This window comes from Chanos chanos, chromosome 2 (genome assembly GCF_902362185.1).
Source record: "Chanos chanos chromosome 2, fChaCha1.1, whole genome shotgun sequence".
NCBI classification, from domain to species: domain Eukaryota; kingdom Metazoa; phylum Chordata; class Actinopteri; order Gonorynchiformes; family Chanidae; genus Chanos; species Chanos chanos.
The window spans coordinates 35,915,699-35,930,930 of NC_044496.1; the positions used below are offsets into that span (position 1 = coordinate 35,915,699).

General features: G+C 41.3%; 1 protein-coding gene across 2 annotated transcripts; it reads left to right on the forward strand.

Annotated features, from left to right (window-relative positions):
- The first annotated feature begins 1,800 nt into the window (after positions 1 to 1,800).
- Positions 1,801 to 9,374, forward strand: pkmb (pyruvate kinase M1/2b). Of its 2 annotated transcripts, XM_030794238.1 has the most exons (10): positions 1,801 to 1,972; positions 2,513 to 2,604; positions 4,611 to 4,742; positions 5,097 to 5,283; positions 5,537 to 5,807; positions 5,990 to 6,140; positions 6,279 to 6,431; positions 7,405 to 7,571; positions 8,472 to 8,653; positions 9,268 to 9,374. In XM_030794238.1, the coding sequence occupies exons 1-10, from the start codon at positions 1,816 to 1,818 to the stop codon at positions 9,372 to 9,374; spliced, it is 1,599 nt and encodes a 532-aa protein (XP_030650098.1). In that variant the 5' UTR covers positions 1,801 to 1,815. The 2 variants fall into 2 exon arrangements, with proteins under 2 accessions (XP_030650098.1, XP_030650097.1); XM_030794237.1 differs by lacking the exon at positions 2,513 to 2,604 and having other exon boundaries at positions 1,865 to 1,972.
- The last annotated feature ends 5,858 nt before the right edge of the window (positions 9,375 to 15,232 follow it).

A 15,232-nucleotide genomic window follows, 5' to 3' on the forward strand; every position in this document is an offset into this window, starting at 1 on the left:
TCTGATAACATGAGTGTGTCAACGTCTGACAAGAGTCTTTAGACCACCAGTTATAAGTTTTTGAGGGCCATTGTGACTGTAAATTATAAAGTGGCAGATGACTTGATTTAACGGTTCTCATGAGGACCTACTCACACCTGTCACTTGGGGGCTCAATGCATCAACAATATAACAGATACGAATTATTCTGGTGGTTGGTTTGGGCTTGCTTTGCATTGCCTTGGGTAGCGTGGGATGTTATAATATTTTGACATAATGAAGCTATAACAAATGTTGGCTTTGAGCATATGCCTATGTCGTCTTTCAGAACTGTCTACAACGGTCTTTGAAAACGAACCGAGTTCCGTAACTGTAAAATTGGGCTGGCTAAATTTCAGGAACATACATTAAAAAAATATATAAACTTCACTGAACGTCCTAAGAATACACACGCCTTTGTCTTTCATTTAAGCGTAAAAGACTAACCAACTGAAAAAGTTGTATTTGACTTTTCTCCCCGATATTTTGAGTTTTATGTTGCGGATTCAGTGTGCATTCATTGTGCAGTTCTTGTTTATTGCTGGTGGATTAATGAAACAGAAAAATACACCAAGGAATTCAATGCTCACAGCAAGAAATTTTCAAAAATATTATTCAATTTCATACTGTGTCTACGATGAGTTTATGAATGCTCTGTTCTCAGTGTCTGCTGCACTGTATCAGGATCTAACAAATGACGTTATGAGTTATCGTGCTAGTCAAATGCCAAACCCACTGTCCTGACAGCTGCAGATTGTGTACTGTTAACTCCCACAGTTTTGAAGGTTGCTCCACTCACCGTGCAGTCGCTCTCGCGCAAAAACCCCAGAGGATATTCAGAAGGGCAAGCAAAATTATATTAAATTAAAGAAATTAGCTATAACTAATTTTTAACACCTTTACTAACACTATTTTCATAGTACAAAATGTTAGAGATACTTAAGCTATGAATAAAAAAAGTACTCATAACAGTTAAAAGAAAATTATTACTTGGAGTTGAAAGTATTGTTAGAAATGTATGGACGCAATATTTACCTCAAGATTTTCGAGATTTCAAAATGTTCAGGAATTTATGGCAAAATAAACTTTGTACGCCGCTGGAAGCCCTGTTTTTACTCCCAGAAAAGGTATCTAGATTCTGGTCCATCTCACTACTGGAATGTGTGTGTGTGTATGTGTGTGAAAGTGTGTGTATGCGTGCGTATGTGAGTATGTGTTCGCGCGCGTGCGTGTGTGTAGTCATGCATTTAAAATAGACGCACACTCCCTCTTTGTTTTGACCTGTGCAGACTCACTGTGGCCTCTGGCTACTCCATGGCCAGTAATACAGCTGGAGTCACAACGTCTCTACTAGTTTTACATAGGCGGTATAACAAGACTAGACCAACACACTAAAAATAGATTTATACAATCCATCTTAAACTCTCTGACACCAGTGGACTTGCTGATATTCTTATATGGCCTGCCCAAAACCAGTTTTTCACTTAAAGATTCTCTTTGTCATATGAGAGACTAAACCCCCATTATGTAACTGTTGTTAGCAATACTGTCAGTATCTTTGGACTGAAACAAACCCTCGATTTGAAGTTCTATCTTAATTTGACCTGACAGAGGGTATTTGCTGAACTCTCAGTGAAAAGAGAAATAAAGTCTTTGCAGCCAAGCTGCAGCTCTCTGATGTTCATTAACCAAATGATCCCAGTATTAATATTCTTTGCCAATGGTAATGCTCCCAGTAAGATCATGTTCCCTGTGCACTTGTTTTGCAGGAGTTTTCCAGCAGACACAGTTCCCAAGATGTCCCACGCAAAGGGTAAGGATACTGGCTCTGCCCACATCCAGTCGCAGCAGCTCCATGCTGCCATGGCTGACACCCTCCTGGAGCACATGTGTCTGCTGGACATTGACTCTCATCCCACCGTGTCCCGCAACACCGGCATCATCTGTACCATCGGTCAGTGTCTGCCTGACATCACCCCACGCAACCTCTACCCTGCCTTCTGAGGCTCTATCAGTCCTTTTCAGTTATATGACACTTTCTCAGCTAATCTATTGTGATTATTCAGTCACATTTACAGTCCCGTTTAATCTACGATGAGCACAGATTATGCAGACGGTCGTAATCTAGACCTCATTTAATCTGTGATGGAAGTAAACTACTCAGTCACTCATAATCTCAGCTAATATATCATGATGATTGTAAACGAGGCAATCAGTTGTTGCCTCAGGTATCATACTATAGATGAAACTGTTTCGTCATTTATGTTCTGAGATGATCTTTGATGAGTATTTCTAGTTCGATAAATCACAATCTCATCTAATCTGTTATGATTATAGACCATGCAGTCGATTACTCTCTTAATCTATTCACTACCTCTTTTACAGTGAGCACTGGTCACCACCTAAATTTAAGTGATTGTGTTTTAAGAAAAAAGACCAAGATTGAGAACCAAGGGAGAGTAAATGTTGTATTTTGTGCTGTGCCTTCCCTCAGGACCAGCCTCCCGCTCAGTGGAGACGCTGAAGGAGATGATCAAGGCTGGGATGAACATCGCTCGTATGAACTTCTCTCATGGAACTCACGAGGTTTGAATCTTAACTATGGCAAAAGTCACAGTTGGTCATGTATTACAGGACAACTTCTAAACTGACCCTATAAAACTCTATTCATTATTTATATCGCATGAATTCCCTGAACCTCTTTAAACACAGATTATTTAAAGCAATTAAACTAGAATATTAGTGGATGGCAGCCACATTAGATTTCTTTTTAAAATTTTGACCACTCAACGTTTCAGGCAGGACTGACAGTGTCTCTGCTGCTCAGCGATTTTTAAGAAGTTGTGTCTGTCTGGTTGAGTTAGCGTTCTTAGTGGATCTCCTCGGTGGCTCGTTCTTCATTATGACATTTCACGAGTGCCTTTGGAAATGTCAGTGCCTGTAAGATGATCTGATTCCTCTCTGTGACCTAGCATTTCCATACTGCAGCCACATGGTCTCAGGGCCTGTTTCGATCTTTTCACCTCTCCCCTTTAAAAGTCATGGCATTTTACCTTTTTTTTTTTTACACTCCATCGTCCCATGGATCCTTAAATCAAAATTTACACACCCTATCAAGTGATACACTTGATATTTCAGTTGCCGGGTCCTCGAAGGTCAAGAGCAAAATGTACACATAGTAAGAGTCATTCAGCTGTTCCCTGGCCAGAATCACGTCCCTGTTTTGTGGCACATTATTCAGGAACTGAGCCTTTGATGTTCTAAAAACTGCAGAATAAAAACTTCCAAAAAATGTTTTGCATTTCAATGACAAGTAGGCAGCACGGTTGCGCAGTGGTTAGCAGTGGTTTGATTTCTGGCCGGTCAGCCAGGGCCCTTTATGTGTGGAGTTTGCATGTTCTCCCTGTGTCTTGCGAGGGTTTCCGCCGGGAGCTCCGGTTTCCTCCCACAGTCCAAAGACATGTAAGCCAGGCGAATTGGAGATATTAAATTGTCCCTAGGTGTAAATGTGTGTGTAAATCTGTTTGTCTGTGTGTCTGCTCTGTGATGGACTGGCAACCTGTCCAGGGTGTTTCCCTGCCTTTCGCCCAATGAATGCTGGGATAGGCTCCAGCCCCCCCGTGCCCCTAATTAGGATAAGGACAAAATTGTTCAAAAGTCATGACTTTTCTAGTAGTACAAGTTTATATCAGAATATTACCAGTGTCAAAGTTATCGTGTGAACTAAATGTTCTCTGTGCAGCACTTGCTGTCTGACCTGTGCTCTTTGGGCTACTAAATATAGCTCATATCTGTTTCTCTATCTTTGCTCTGTTATGATATACAGAGAGAACAGTTGGACCCACACTGAACTATCAGCTTGCAATGTAACCTTAAGACTAAATCTTAGCTCTCTTGACCCTCTCAGCTTACACCTTTTATTTCCCCCACTTGATGGATTGGCTGTCCCGCTCAGAGACGCAGAGAAACTTAGGAAGTCTTCACCAATACTCAGTTTAGGTGAAGAGAGACCTGTGACTCAAACATGCGCTCATATATTGGTTGTTATGTGTATATGCCAAGAATGCGTGGCTCCATGAGGTTTTGGACCTATCTTCAGACACCAGAGCCGAGCCCTTACATAGATTGCTAGAAGTTATGTGAGTCTTAGAGTTGTTCACACCCCATCGTCTTTCTTACCTTCATTTTTTAAATATAAGACAATCAAGGAAACTAGTAATGATAGGGTGATGCCCTGTGTAGTTTTATGCATGGTATGACAAAATATAATATGCAAAAAATGTACAGTTCACATATAGACTGGCGTCTGTGTGGTCCTTGTGTACTCTTACAGGTTCTAGATACATGTCCTTTATTTTGTTCAGTTATTGTAATTTGCTGAGATTGAACAGGCTATTTTTATGCCTCTTTATTTGTGTGCAGTGCATTTGTTGCCAGTAATAAACAGAAGCATGCAATTGTTTGTTATCCAGGGTGTCATCCGGGAAAAGAATTCATAGGCCTATTGTAAATCCTGTTCATGACTCTGCAGTGTTGTGGATCTGTAAACTCTTTTGCTCCACAATAAAGACTAACCTTTTTTGACTTTGCAGTACCATGCTGAAACCATCAAGAACGTTCGTGATGCCACAGCGAGTTTTGGACCTGGAAGTGTTGACTACAGACCTGTGGCTATTGCTCTGGACACTAAGGGCCCAGAGATCAGGACTGGACTCATCAAGGGCGTGAGTGTCTCAGCTGACACACTGTCTGACAGATTTTCACGTTCTCTTTTTTGGCTGTTACAGCCTCCTCAGAGCATTTGTGCTGTTTAAGATTGAGAATGAACCTGCTGTTATTTATTTATTTATTTCTAATTTGATACAAAACATGCAAACACAAAAGTGAATTTTGTGGTAGCTGATAAAATATAAGAAACAGAAATAGGGGATGCTATAAAAGGACATTTCTGTCTATCAACAGCCTCTCCCAGATTGTGCTAGCATTGAAACACTTGCAGGAAGTGGTGGATTGCTAATGGCACTTGTTCATTCTCTCTCTCTCTCTCTCTTTCTCTTTGCCTGTCTTGCTCTGGACAGAGTGGCACTGCAGAGGTGAGCCTCAAGAAGGGTGAAAAAATCAAGCTGACCTTGGATGACGCTTTCATGGACAACTGTGATGAACACAACCTGTGGCTCGACTACAAGAACATCATCAAGGTTGTGCAGAAGGACAGCAAGGTTTACATTGATGATGGCCTCATCTCTCTTAAGGTTTTGGAAGTCGGTGAGTTTCCAAGCTTTCAGAGCTTCATCTCCAGAACTGGTGTGCCAGTCAATAACACCCGTAACTTCTTATTTCCAGTAAAGATAAACCTGAAGAATAAATAAAGAACAATCCCTGTCTCTCTCAAAGCTTAGCTGCATGTCACATATGCCTCAGCATGTCCACTCACCTAAGTTATTGTTCTGTGCTTATGTTGTTCTCTTTTTTGCGTTTGTCACTACTGATCGCTCTGTTCTGCATGTGTCTTCTGTAGGTAGCAACTTCCTGAACTGTGAGATTGAGAATGGAGGCATGCTGGGTAGCAAGAAGGGTGTGAACCTGCCTGGTGCTGCTGTCGATCTTCCTGCTGTGAGTGAGAAGGACATCCAGGACCTGCAGTTTGGCGTAGAGCAGGGAGTCGACATGGTCTTCGCCTCCTTCATCCGCAAGGCTGCTGACGTGCACGCAGTCCGCAAAGTTCTGGGAGAGAAGGGCAAGGACATCAAGATCATCAGCAAGCTGGAGAACCACGAGGGCTGTCGCAGGTCAGTGTGTTTCTGCAAACTGCAACGCAACCCTACACACGTTTATGTTGGACACAACACACTCTGTCTAAATTAAACACGCGGCCTCGTTCCGTCAAACTGCCAGAAATCCACTCCAGTACAATCCATTTATCTGATTGTTTTGAGAACAATAGAACAAATCAATGTCACTATTCGATCAGGTTCGATGAAATTCTGGAGGCTAGTGATGGTATCATGGTTGCCCGTGGAGACCTGGGCATTGAGATCCCCACAGAGAAGGTGTTCCTGGCCCAGAAGATGATGACTGGTCGCTGTATGAGGATTGGCAAACCCATCACCTGCGCCACACAGGTCAGACATACACAAGCTTTAGCTCAGCCTCAGGGTTCAACAATTCTTGGGTTACATAATCACCCCAATTCTACTTGATTTGAGGAACAACAGAAATTTTTTCTTTTTTTTTAATTTTTTGGGGGTTGGGTTTTGCAGATGCTGGAGAGCATGGTGAAGAAGCCCCGCCCAACCCGTGCTGAGAGCAGTGATGTAGCCAATGCTGTGCTGGATGGTGTAGACTGCATCATGCTGAGTGGAGAGACAGCTAAGGGAGATTACCCCGTGGAGGCTACGCGTACACACCATATGGTAAGAGTGCCCCCTGCTGGCTTGCCCCCTTACCCCCAGCACTGCTTTATGACCTGTAAATGACAAATGATTAGATAGCATGGCAACAGAGGAGTATTAGTATTTGATTGAAGATTCAGTGTAGCTTTTGATAAATTTTAACAGTAATAGAGGTGAACCAGCTGCCTCTGAAAGCATGGAGTGAAACTTATTGCCTGCTTTATGGTAAACAGATTTATTAACAGCTGAGAAAGGCTTATTGCAGTGAGAGAGAGAGTTCTTTTCTGATAACTGATATTGCTGAGTCCTACTAACAAATCATGATATTAAACTACTTTATGTGTGTGTCTTGTCAGCTTTACCCTCTTTCTCGTGCATTTCTCTCTCTCTCTCTCTCTCTCTCTCTCTCTCTCTCTCTCTCTCTCTCTCTCTCTCGTTTCACCTGTTTGTTTTGTTCTCTGTTTTGGATGGTGTACTGAGAATGCCTGTGTAGCTGTGGCAGCACTGGTGTGTTGGCATGCTTCTGAGGACCGGCCTCACTCACGACCCGCTACATGAGTAAAAGGTCCAACAGTACTTTTTAAAACTCAGTTATACTCAGCAAAAAATTCCAAATCCCTCAGTAAACAGCTCACACAACAGCCACAGTAAGATAAGAATTCCCTCTTTTTGTAATATCTTCCTGATTATGATGTTTTTTGGAACAGCAACATATCTAAGCACACTGCTGCACGTCTGTGTAGGCATGTATTTTTAAATCGCACATTCAAATCAATGACAGTAATATTTGTAATTGGTCACGTTAAACCCGTACACATGCTTTTCAACTATTTAAATGTACATAGCAGTTCCCATAGAATGACTGGTGTAAATAAAGAACAGTTAATAAACTGACCTTAATGAGTATCCTGGACAGGTTTGTCTTGAATGAAGCTCTGAAGGTGCTGATTCCATGCATGACTAGAGTTGTAACTGTTTAAACGTCTGTCCTCAGATTGCCCGTGAGGCTGAGGCGGCCATGTTCCACAGGCAGATGTTTGAGGAACTGCGACGTACCACCCACCTGACCCGTGACCCCTGTGAGTCCGTTGCCATCGGTGCTGTGGAGGCCTCCTTCAAATGCTGCGCCAGTGCCATCATCGTACTTACCAAGACTGGCAGGTAAGACTCTCTCTCTCTCTAGTGCTCTCTCTCCTTCTCTCTCTTTCTCTTTCTCTCTCTCTTTCTCTCTCCTTCCCTGTCTCTCTCTCTCTCTCTCTCTCTCTCTCTCTCTCCCCCCCCCCCTCCCCCTCAGAACATTTGTCCCTCATGCTTACGTGACCTCACACACTCCAGTTCTGTTCACATAAACACATTTCAACATTTTTCTCTCTTTCACACACACACACATACATACATTCACATACACTTTCTCTGTCACTCTGTGTTTTTCACTTCCACACATACACTCATGCACACACCCTGCCGCTCTGTCTTTTTTTCTCTGTCTGTCTGTCTGTCTGTCTCTCTTTCTCTGTCTCACACATACACAGCCACTCACCTGCCCACACACACACACATATACACACACGCACACGCACACGCACACACATCTAAACACACACAAATGCGCACACACTTTCTCTGTCACTCTGCTTATCTCATATGCACCGCAACGCTCACTCTGTGCTCCATTTAACTCTTGGAGTTACCCTGACCTTTACCAACCTGAACCCTGGCATTCAGTAAGCTAATTTTGACTCCTCAGTCTGTCATTACTGTGCAGACCACAGTGCTGCAGGAGTCTGTACTCAGAGCCCTAATAGACATGAGTCCCATAGAACCCAGCACATAGACAGGTGGACAGACAGTTAGACAGACAGACAGCTAGATAGCTAGATAGATAGATAGATAGATGGATGGATAGATAGATTCATGCATACATATGTGCATACTTTAGTTGACATGAGATCATGACATGAATCTTTATATGAGGTTTTTTTTATTATTATTTGTTTTGTACGGTTCGGATGCTGTGAGGGTGACTGTTTTCTCTCTCTCTCTCTGTGTGTGTCTGTGAAGGTCCGCCCACCTGTTGTCCAGATACAGGCCCCGTGCTCCCATCCTGGCTGTGACACGTAATGAGCAGGCTGCTCGCCAGTCTCACCTGTACCGTGGTATCTACCCTATCCTTTACAACAAGCCTGCCAACGATGTCTGGGCAGAGGACGTTGACCAACGCGTCAGCTTCGCCATGGAGATGGGTGACTGTTTTTTTTTTTTTTTTTTTACCTCACCTGACACGCACACCGTCAGATTGTGCCCGGGCACACCTAAGGCTGCTAGAACACACAATATCCGCTCCGCAATTACTCGATTCACCACCGTAACAGCCAGTTAAGAGAACTAGTCCAACTCACACTGGTTGAGTAAAGGCATCACTGCAGCCTCTGAACAAGCCCGCTGACGGGTGTCTTTTACTTGTTTACTCTTTTCAGACTTATCAGCTTATCATCAAGTCTTTGATTAGTGGATCAGATATACTAAATTAGAAAAAAAAAAATTAAAGAATGAAAAGGGATGAGATCTGGGAGGGGTATGAGGGGTGTTGGAGACACTACTGTTGCATAAACTGTAGCAAAAGTTATCAAAGACAAAAATTAAGATGCTGGTGTTTACTCGGTACTATATGGCAGGGTGCTCTCTCTGCTTCAGTTTACCATAACCAACCCCTTCTGCTGTATCTGTGTCTGAGGTAACCTTCTAACACAGTCATTAGAGGAGCCGACATACTGAATTAACTGCAGGGGTTTTGAAGTTGTTCCGTGCACTCTGTAGTTTCCTCTGGCATTGACTCTTTCCCTCCTTCTCTCTCTAGGCAAGCACCACAAGTTCTTCAAGTCTGGTGATGTGGTGATTGTTGTCACCGGGTGGCGCCCTGGCTCTGGCTACACCAACACCATGCGTGTTGTTCTGGTGCCTTGAGCACCACCTATGGACTGTACCACCGCCCCCCTACCCTTAACCCCAACCCCAACCCCAGCCCCACCCTCACCCCCTTTGGTCACCTCAGAATCGCTCAGCCTGCAACAGCCAGATCCAGCTAAGGGAGACCTATGTCAGGCAGCTTTTCCAAAGGACACTTGGTGATACGATTCACACCAATTCTCTAATCCCAACCTTCCTCAAACTGGTGTGTCATCATCATCATCATCATGATCATCACGATCATGATCATCATCATCATCATCATCATCATCATCCAGACCCTCAGAGCGCCATGCCCAGTCCAAGCCAGGGAGCCGAACGCAGTCATCCACATGTTCTCTGTGCTTAATTTATGTGACACTCTGTATTGTATCTGACTCTTATAAAACTGTACTATGCGCTACCTTGAATTCCATTTCTTCATGTTTTTTGTTAGAGGATCAAAGATTATGTATGATCAGCTTTTGTGTGAAGTTTTGGGAGAATGAGGAAGCTAGGGTCTAGTGTGCACAGAGACACTTAAAGGTCTGGAAGTGTATGTTTGTGTTTTATGCTACAGAGGATTTTGGGATGATTGTTCTCTCCATTTCCTTCTCTTCTTTAACACTAGCCTAACACTTCTCTCCATAGTCACATGACTATCACACAAAGACTGATTAGATGCATATCTGATGTAACAAGATGCCCTGATGCTGGATGACCATCCATTAAATATGATGACCACCTGATTTCTATGTTTATTCTTTCATCATGTGATATTTATGTAATGTATCTGTAGGCTCTGTATAAGAGGAGACAGTGCAGTACTGCTCTGTCTCTTCCTTCACACCCACATCATGTTTTTTTGTTTTTTTTTGTAATTCCTTACACCAGCAGCTTGTAATGTCTTACTCAGGACCTCCCTGTCTGGCACATTGTTGTTTCAGCACAGAACTTGCACATGCGATTCCACTGATGAACTAATCAGCTTGGTTAGGTCCATGAGATATGACCATAAAGGACTAAAACAAAAGATAAGTCTGGGCCCTGAAGGCTGGATTGAGAATTAGCATTCTTCAAAATCCAGTCCTGGAGGTCCAAATTCTTGGCGGTGTCTCGTTAGCTAAGGATTTGATCAGCGGCTGTTTCGTGGTTTTTTTTTTTTTTTTTTTTTTTTTTAGGACAAAAGCCTCCAGCTTCTAAGAGGCTAAAAATTAGCCTTTTAAAACGAGAAATATTCTGGACTGCCAGGACTGGATATGCGGAACACTGTCACAAACTGAGCCTTAAACAACCCAGCAGCGCCATCTAGCTGACCATATCAGAAACACCAAAAGTCGGGTCACTCCAATGTCGTTGATACCGCTGCTGTATGCGTTTATCCCGTTTAATTGACCTGCATTTAGATACACACCAGCTATAGAGAGTAATATTTCTAAACATCCTTTTGGGTGAACGAAGCAATTCTGCAGGCCATTAAAAACAGTAAATTGGGATTATTAAATATTGTGAGCTGGGCAGAAGTAACAGAGCCGTTAGAGAAGATGTAGTACCCCTGCAGGCTGTGTCTGCGAGGTTTAAACACACACTCTGGGAGCAGTTAGTCTGAATTTACGAGAACATCCACCAAGCAGGAATGCCACGCGCGGCATATTAATTCAACCGACTCTGTTACAATACCAACCTCATTGCCGTAGACTGCCATCTCTTAAAACAAACAGTAGATGGCAGTATGCAATTAGGGTTTTATCCTTTTTATATGCGTTACATCATCATACAAGCTAAACATACATGTTTTAAAACAGACATCCTATCAGAGGCTGAATACAGAGGCTGTGAGTTGGTCATTAAATTGTTCTGGCTGAGTTGTTAGATTGTCTTGCAGTGAGCCAAACGAGCGTCTCTCTGACTTAGCCATGTGGGAAAACGAGGTGCTCAGCTCAAACAGAGGATGAGTCAGCAGTCAGCGCATCCTATTAATATTCACATCACTTTGAAGTTTGCTGAAATTCTCATACAACTTTTAAAACTTTCTCAAAGAGCCTGTAAGAAATCAATACAAATGTAATAATTGAAAGCGGTCATGAAACTCTATTCCTCGTTTTTAAATTAGAGGAACTGACCAAAACCAAGTATAACTTTTAGATTCTGAATGTTAATTGCTTAAAAAAAGAAAGAAAGACAGAAGGAAAGAAAGAAAAAATGGTATTAGTCTCCATGTGCTAATATTCCATATTTCATGAGGGTTGGTATATTCACAGGAGCACAATGACCAAAGAGGGACTTTCAGGAATTCCCTAAGGAAGTATTCTCTGCCCTGGGGGATAAGTCTTTTGTTGAATTCAGAGTGAACGAACACTCTGTTGCTTCCAGCACGCTTCTGAAGCTTCCTCTGTGACATTACTGTTCTTTGGCTTATTTTATTCTCTGAGATTTGGCCTTAAGTCTGCATCAGAGCACAAACTATCTATCTATCTATCTATCTATCTATCTATCTATCTATCTATCTATCTATCTATCTATCTATCTATCTATCTATCTATTTAATATTATTATTGTTATTGCTATTTTTGGTGATTATACTGTTAAAGTACACCGTTTTTCCATTGGTGTTTTGTAAGAAGCATACATGTGTTACTAATAGAATTAAATATATCTATCAAAACCTTTATGATTTCTGATGCATTTGTTGACCTGTAAGATGGATGGGGGAACATCGTAACAAAGTATTTGTGTATATGTAAATGTAGGCCTATACACAAACGTAAGGTGGGAAAACTAGTCTGGTTGCTCTATTTAACCTTAGACAAATCACCATTGCTTATAAGGGCATTCTCATAACCTTCTACAGTCAATACACTAGTCTCTAAGGAGTACTAATTCTGACTGTACCATATACAGAGAGGGAGCTGTGGTACAAGAGCAGCATAAGGCAGAACAGAGTGACACGTTAGTCAGTCAGCTTAGCAGGAAGAGAAGGAGAGAAGGATATAGAGAGAGATTGATCCAGTCTTATGCTGTGTCTGGGAAGTGGACGATGTTATCTCTCTATCCCCCACTAGACCCACGTCTGAAGAAGCCTGATGCTACAGAACATGCCTCAAAGGCTCCATAAAGGCTCAATAACGGGAAGAGAAACACTGAATTGGATTCTCAAGGACATGACCTTCTGACTCTCTCTCTCTCTGTCTCTCTCTCTCTGTCTCTCTCTCTCTCTCTCTCTCTCTGACATAAACAGCGGTTGCTAAATTTGAATTAACCAGTTACAGGAGCAGCAAAGGAGAACAACTGAAGAAAACTGTCAGTCATTCTCTCTGATTCTGCAGATTTCTATAGTAATAAAATTGTTCATTGTCATGTCTATAGCATACTTACGTGACAACAGATGAATAAAACAGGAGGGGCAAGAGAAAAAAAAGAGAAAGAGAGAGAGAGAGAGAGAGATGGGGACATGCACATACATTCTTTGTGAAGGTATCAGACATAAATGAAACATTAGGTCCGCTGGATAAATTATAAGCTTATATGTATTTTTTTTAATACAGAGTTCCATCATGTGTGTACGGCTTCAGAAAGCCCAGTTTAAAATACGCAATAGGGCAGATCAGGGTTTGGAGATTTGCAGTGAACGCTCTGAAAATGGTCTCATTAAGTCTCAGCTAAATCTGCGCTTGGTATCTGCAACTTGAAGGAAAGAAGCCTCTGATGATTAGCACTACGAGGTAACATTAAATATCAATTGATTGATTGACTGATTGATTGATTGACCAGCCAAGTCTTACTCCCTAGAATAAGAATATGAAAATGACAAATATTGTCATAATTTTTTTTTCCTTTAACTAAGTTATCCCTTGTGACCAACTCTTTTGCGTATTTTAGCTACATAGAGCCACACTCCTCTCCTCTTACATTAATATATATATTTTTGGAAAAATAAGTGAGAAACACAAAAATGCAATAAATACTCACTGATGGTTGCCATAATTTGATCATTACAGTGTATCTGATATTTAATAAAAACAAAAACAAAAAACCCTAAGTGCAAGCCTTCCACTAAATAACTACAAAACACAAACATACAGACATGTGCAGATCTCAGAGTATTTAAATCTACAAAGAAAAACAGTACAAATAAAATGTACCATGTACACACACACACACACATGTGCGCACACACACACATGCGCACACGCAAACACACACACACACACACACACACACACACACACACACACACACACAATTGCTGATGAAAATGCTCTATGAAATTTTGAAAATATCGAACATCTATCTTCATTGCATTTTCGTCACTCCTGAAGCTGTTTTGTTATTGTAACCACAGCCACAGAAACTTAGATGTGTACAGAATGACCTGAGGTAGCATGGAGGAGAATAAGAGAGTGAACAACATCTAACCTGATACTCAAAAGAATAAACCCTGTCTAATATCGCAATGTACAATGTACAACATCAGGGCAACATGAGTATAAATGGGAAACCTCTCAAATATTTTAAAATTTCTTTCCCCAATCTAAAGTATGTTTACTATTAATAAATGGAATATGCAGAGACACACTACCACATTTATACACACATAAACAAAACAAAACAAAACAAAACAAAACAAAACAAAACAAAACAAAACAAAACAAAACAAATCAAACCAAACCAAACCAAACCAAACCAAACCAAACCAAACCAAAATCTCTTTGAGGAGCCAAGAGCTCAAGGTGTAACTCTACCACATGATGAACTCAATAATTTGAGCAATATATTAAAAGGAAGGACACTTAGAGATGTAATACGCTTTCAAACAATTTTCAACATCCTCACTGTCTCCACGTTGCAGCACAGTACCTATCTCAGACATGCTATAGAGTGTTTTTAGTCTGGTCATAGTATTTCAAAATCTGCTGAATGATGAGGGTACTTTTTTATGTGTTAGTTTTTCTTTGTTTCTCATATCCTTGTGAAACATGTTATGGACTTAAAAGAGTAAAAATATTTCCTATATATACATATATACACACACACACGCGCGCGCGCACACATACAGCTCTGCTAATATATACTGCTTTTTTACCAAAACAACAATCATTGCAACAATTATACTGCACCTGCAGTACCATAATCATGCAAAATATGGAACATACAGCATCTTACAAAATGTGCATTGTCAAAATATTTAAGCAAAATATTTCAGCACAAATGCAAAAAGGTAACACACGATTTGCAATTGCAGTTTTCAAAGTATGATATTTATATATACAATCATATTTTGAAAACATCATATATATGAAAATAAGACTTTGGTATTGTGTCTTGAAGTTACATGTTTCATAAACGTTTAAAGTGTACAGCATGGTTTTATTATGCCACAGATGTTAACCAAATCAAATATTGTTTGTTTAACAGGAAGAAATCTGTGATGTTCAGTTCTCTCTTCACATGTACAAAACCAAACATACAGTTTATTGCTTAAGTACTGCACAGGTACACATAGAAAGCACATACAAAATGATTGCAATACATTCTTTATCTTATCTTCTCTCAGTGGAAGTGAGGGGGCCAGGCCCTGGTCTGCAGGCTCTAAGGCAGTAGTTTTAAAAAAGGAAAGGCCATAGATTCTGAGCTGTGCCCCTCTGTTAACAAGGAGATATGTATGGATTCAAGGTCTAGGGGGAGAGACCAGCTTCTGTCTCGATAATTGGGAAGTAGAGGACTTGGTGTGTGCGTGCATGTGTGTGAGAGTGTGTGTCTGCGTGTGCGCATGAGAGAGTGTGTGTGTGTGTGTGTGTGTGTGCTTGTGTGTGTGTGTGAGACACTAGTGCACATCCTGACAGGTGAGTTTTGGTGCTGTATGTTTGTTGGTCATG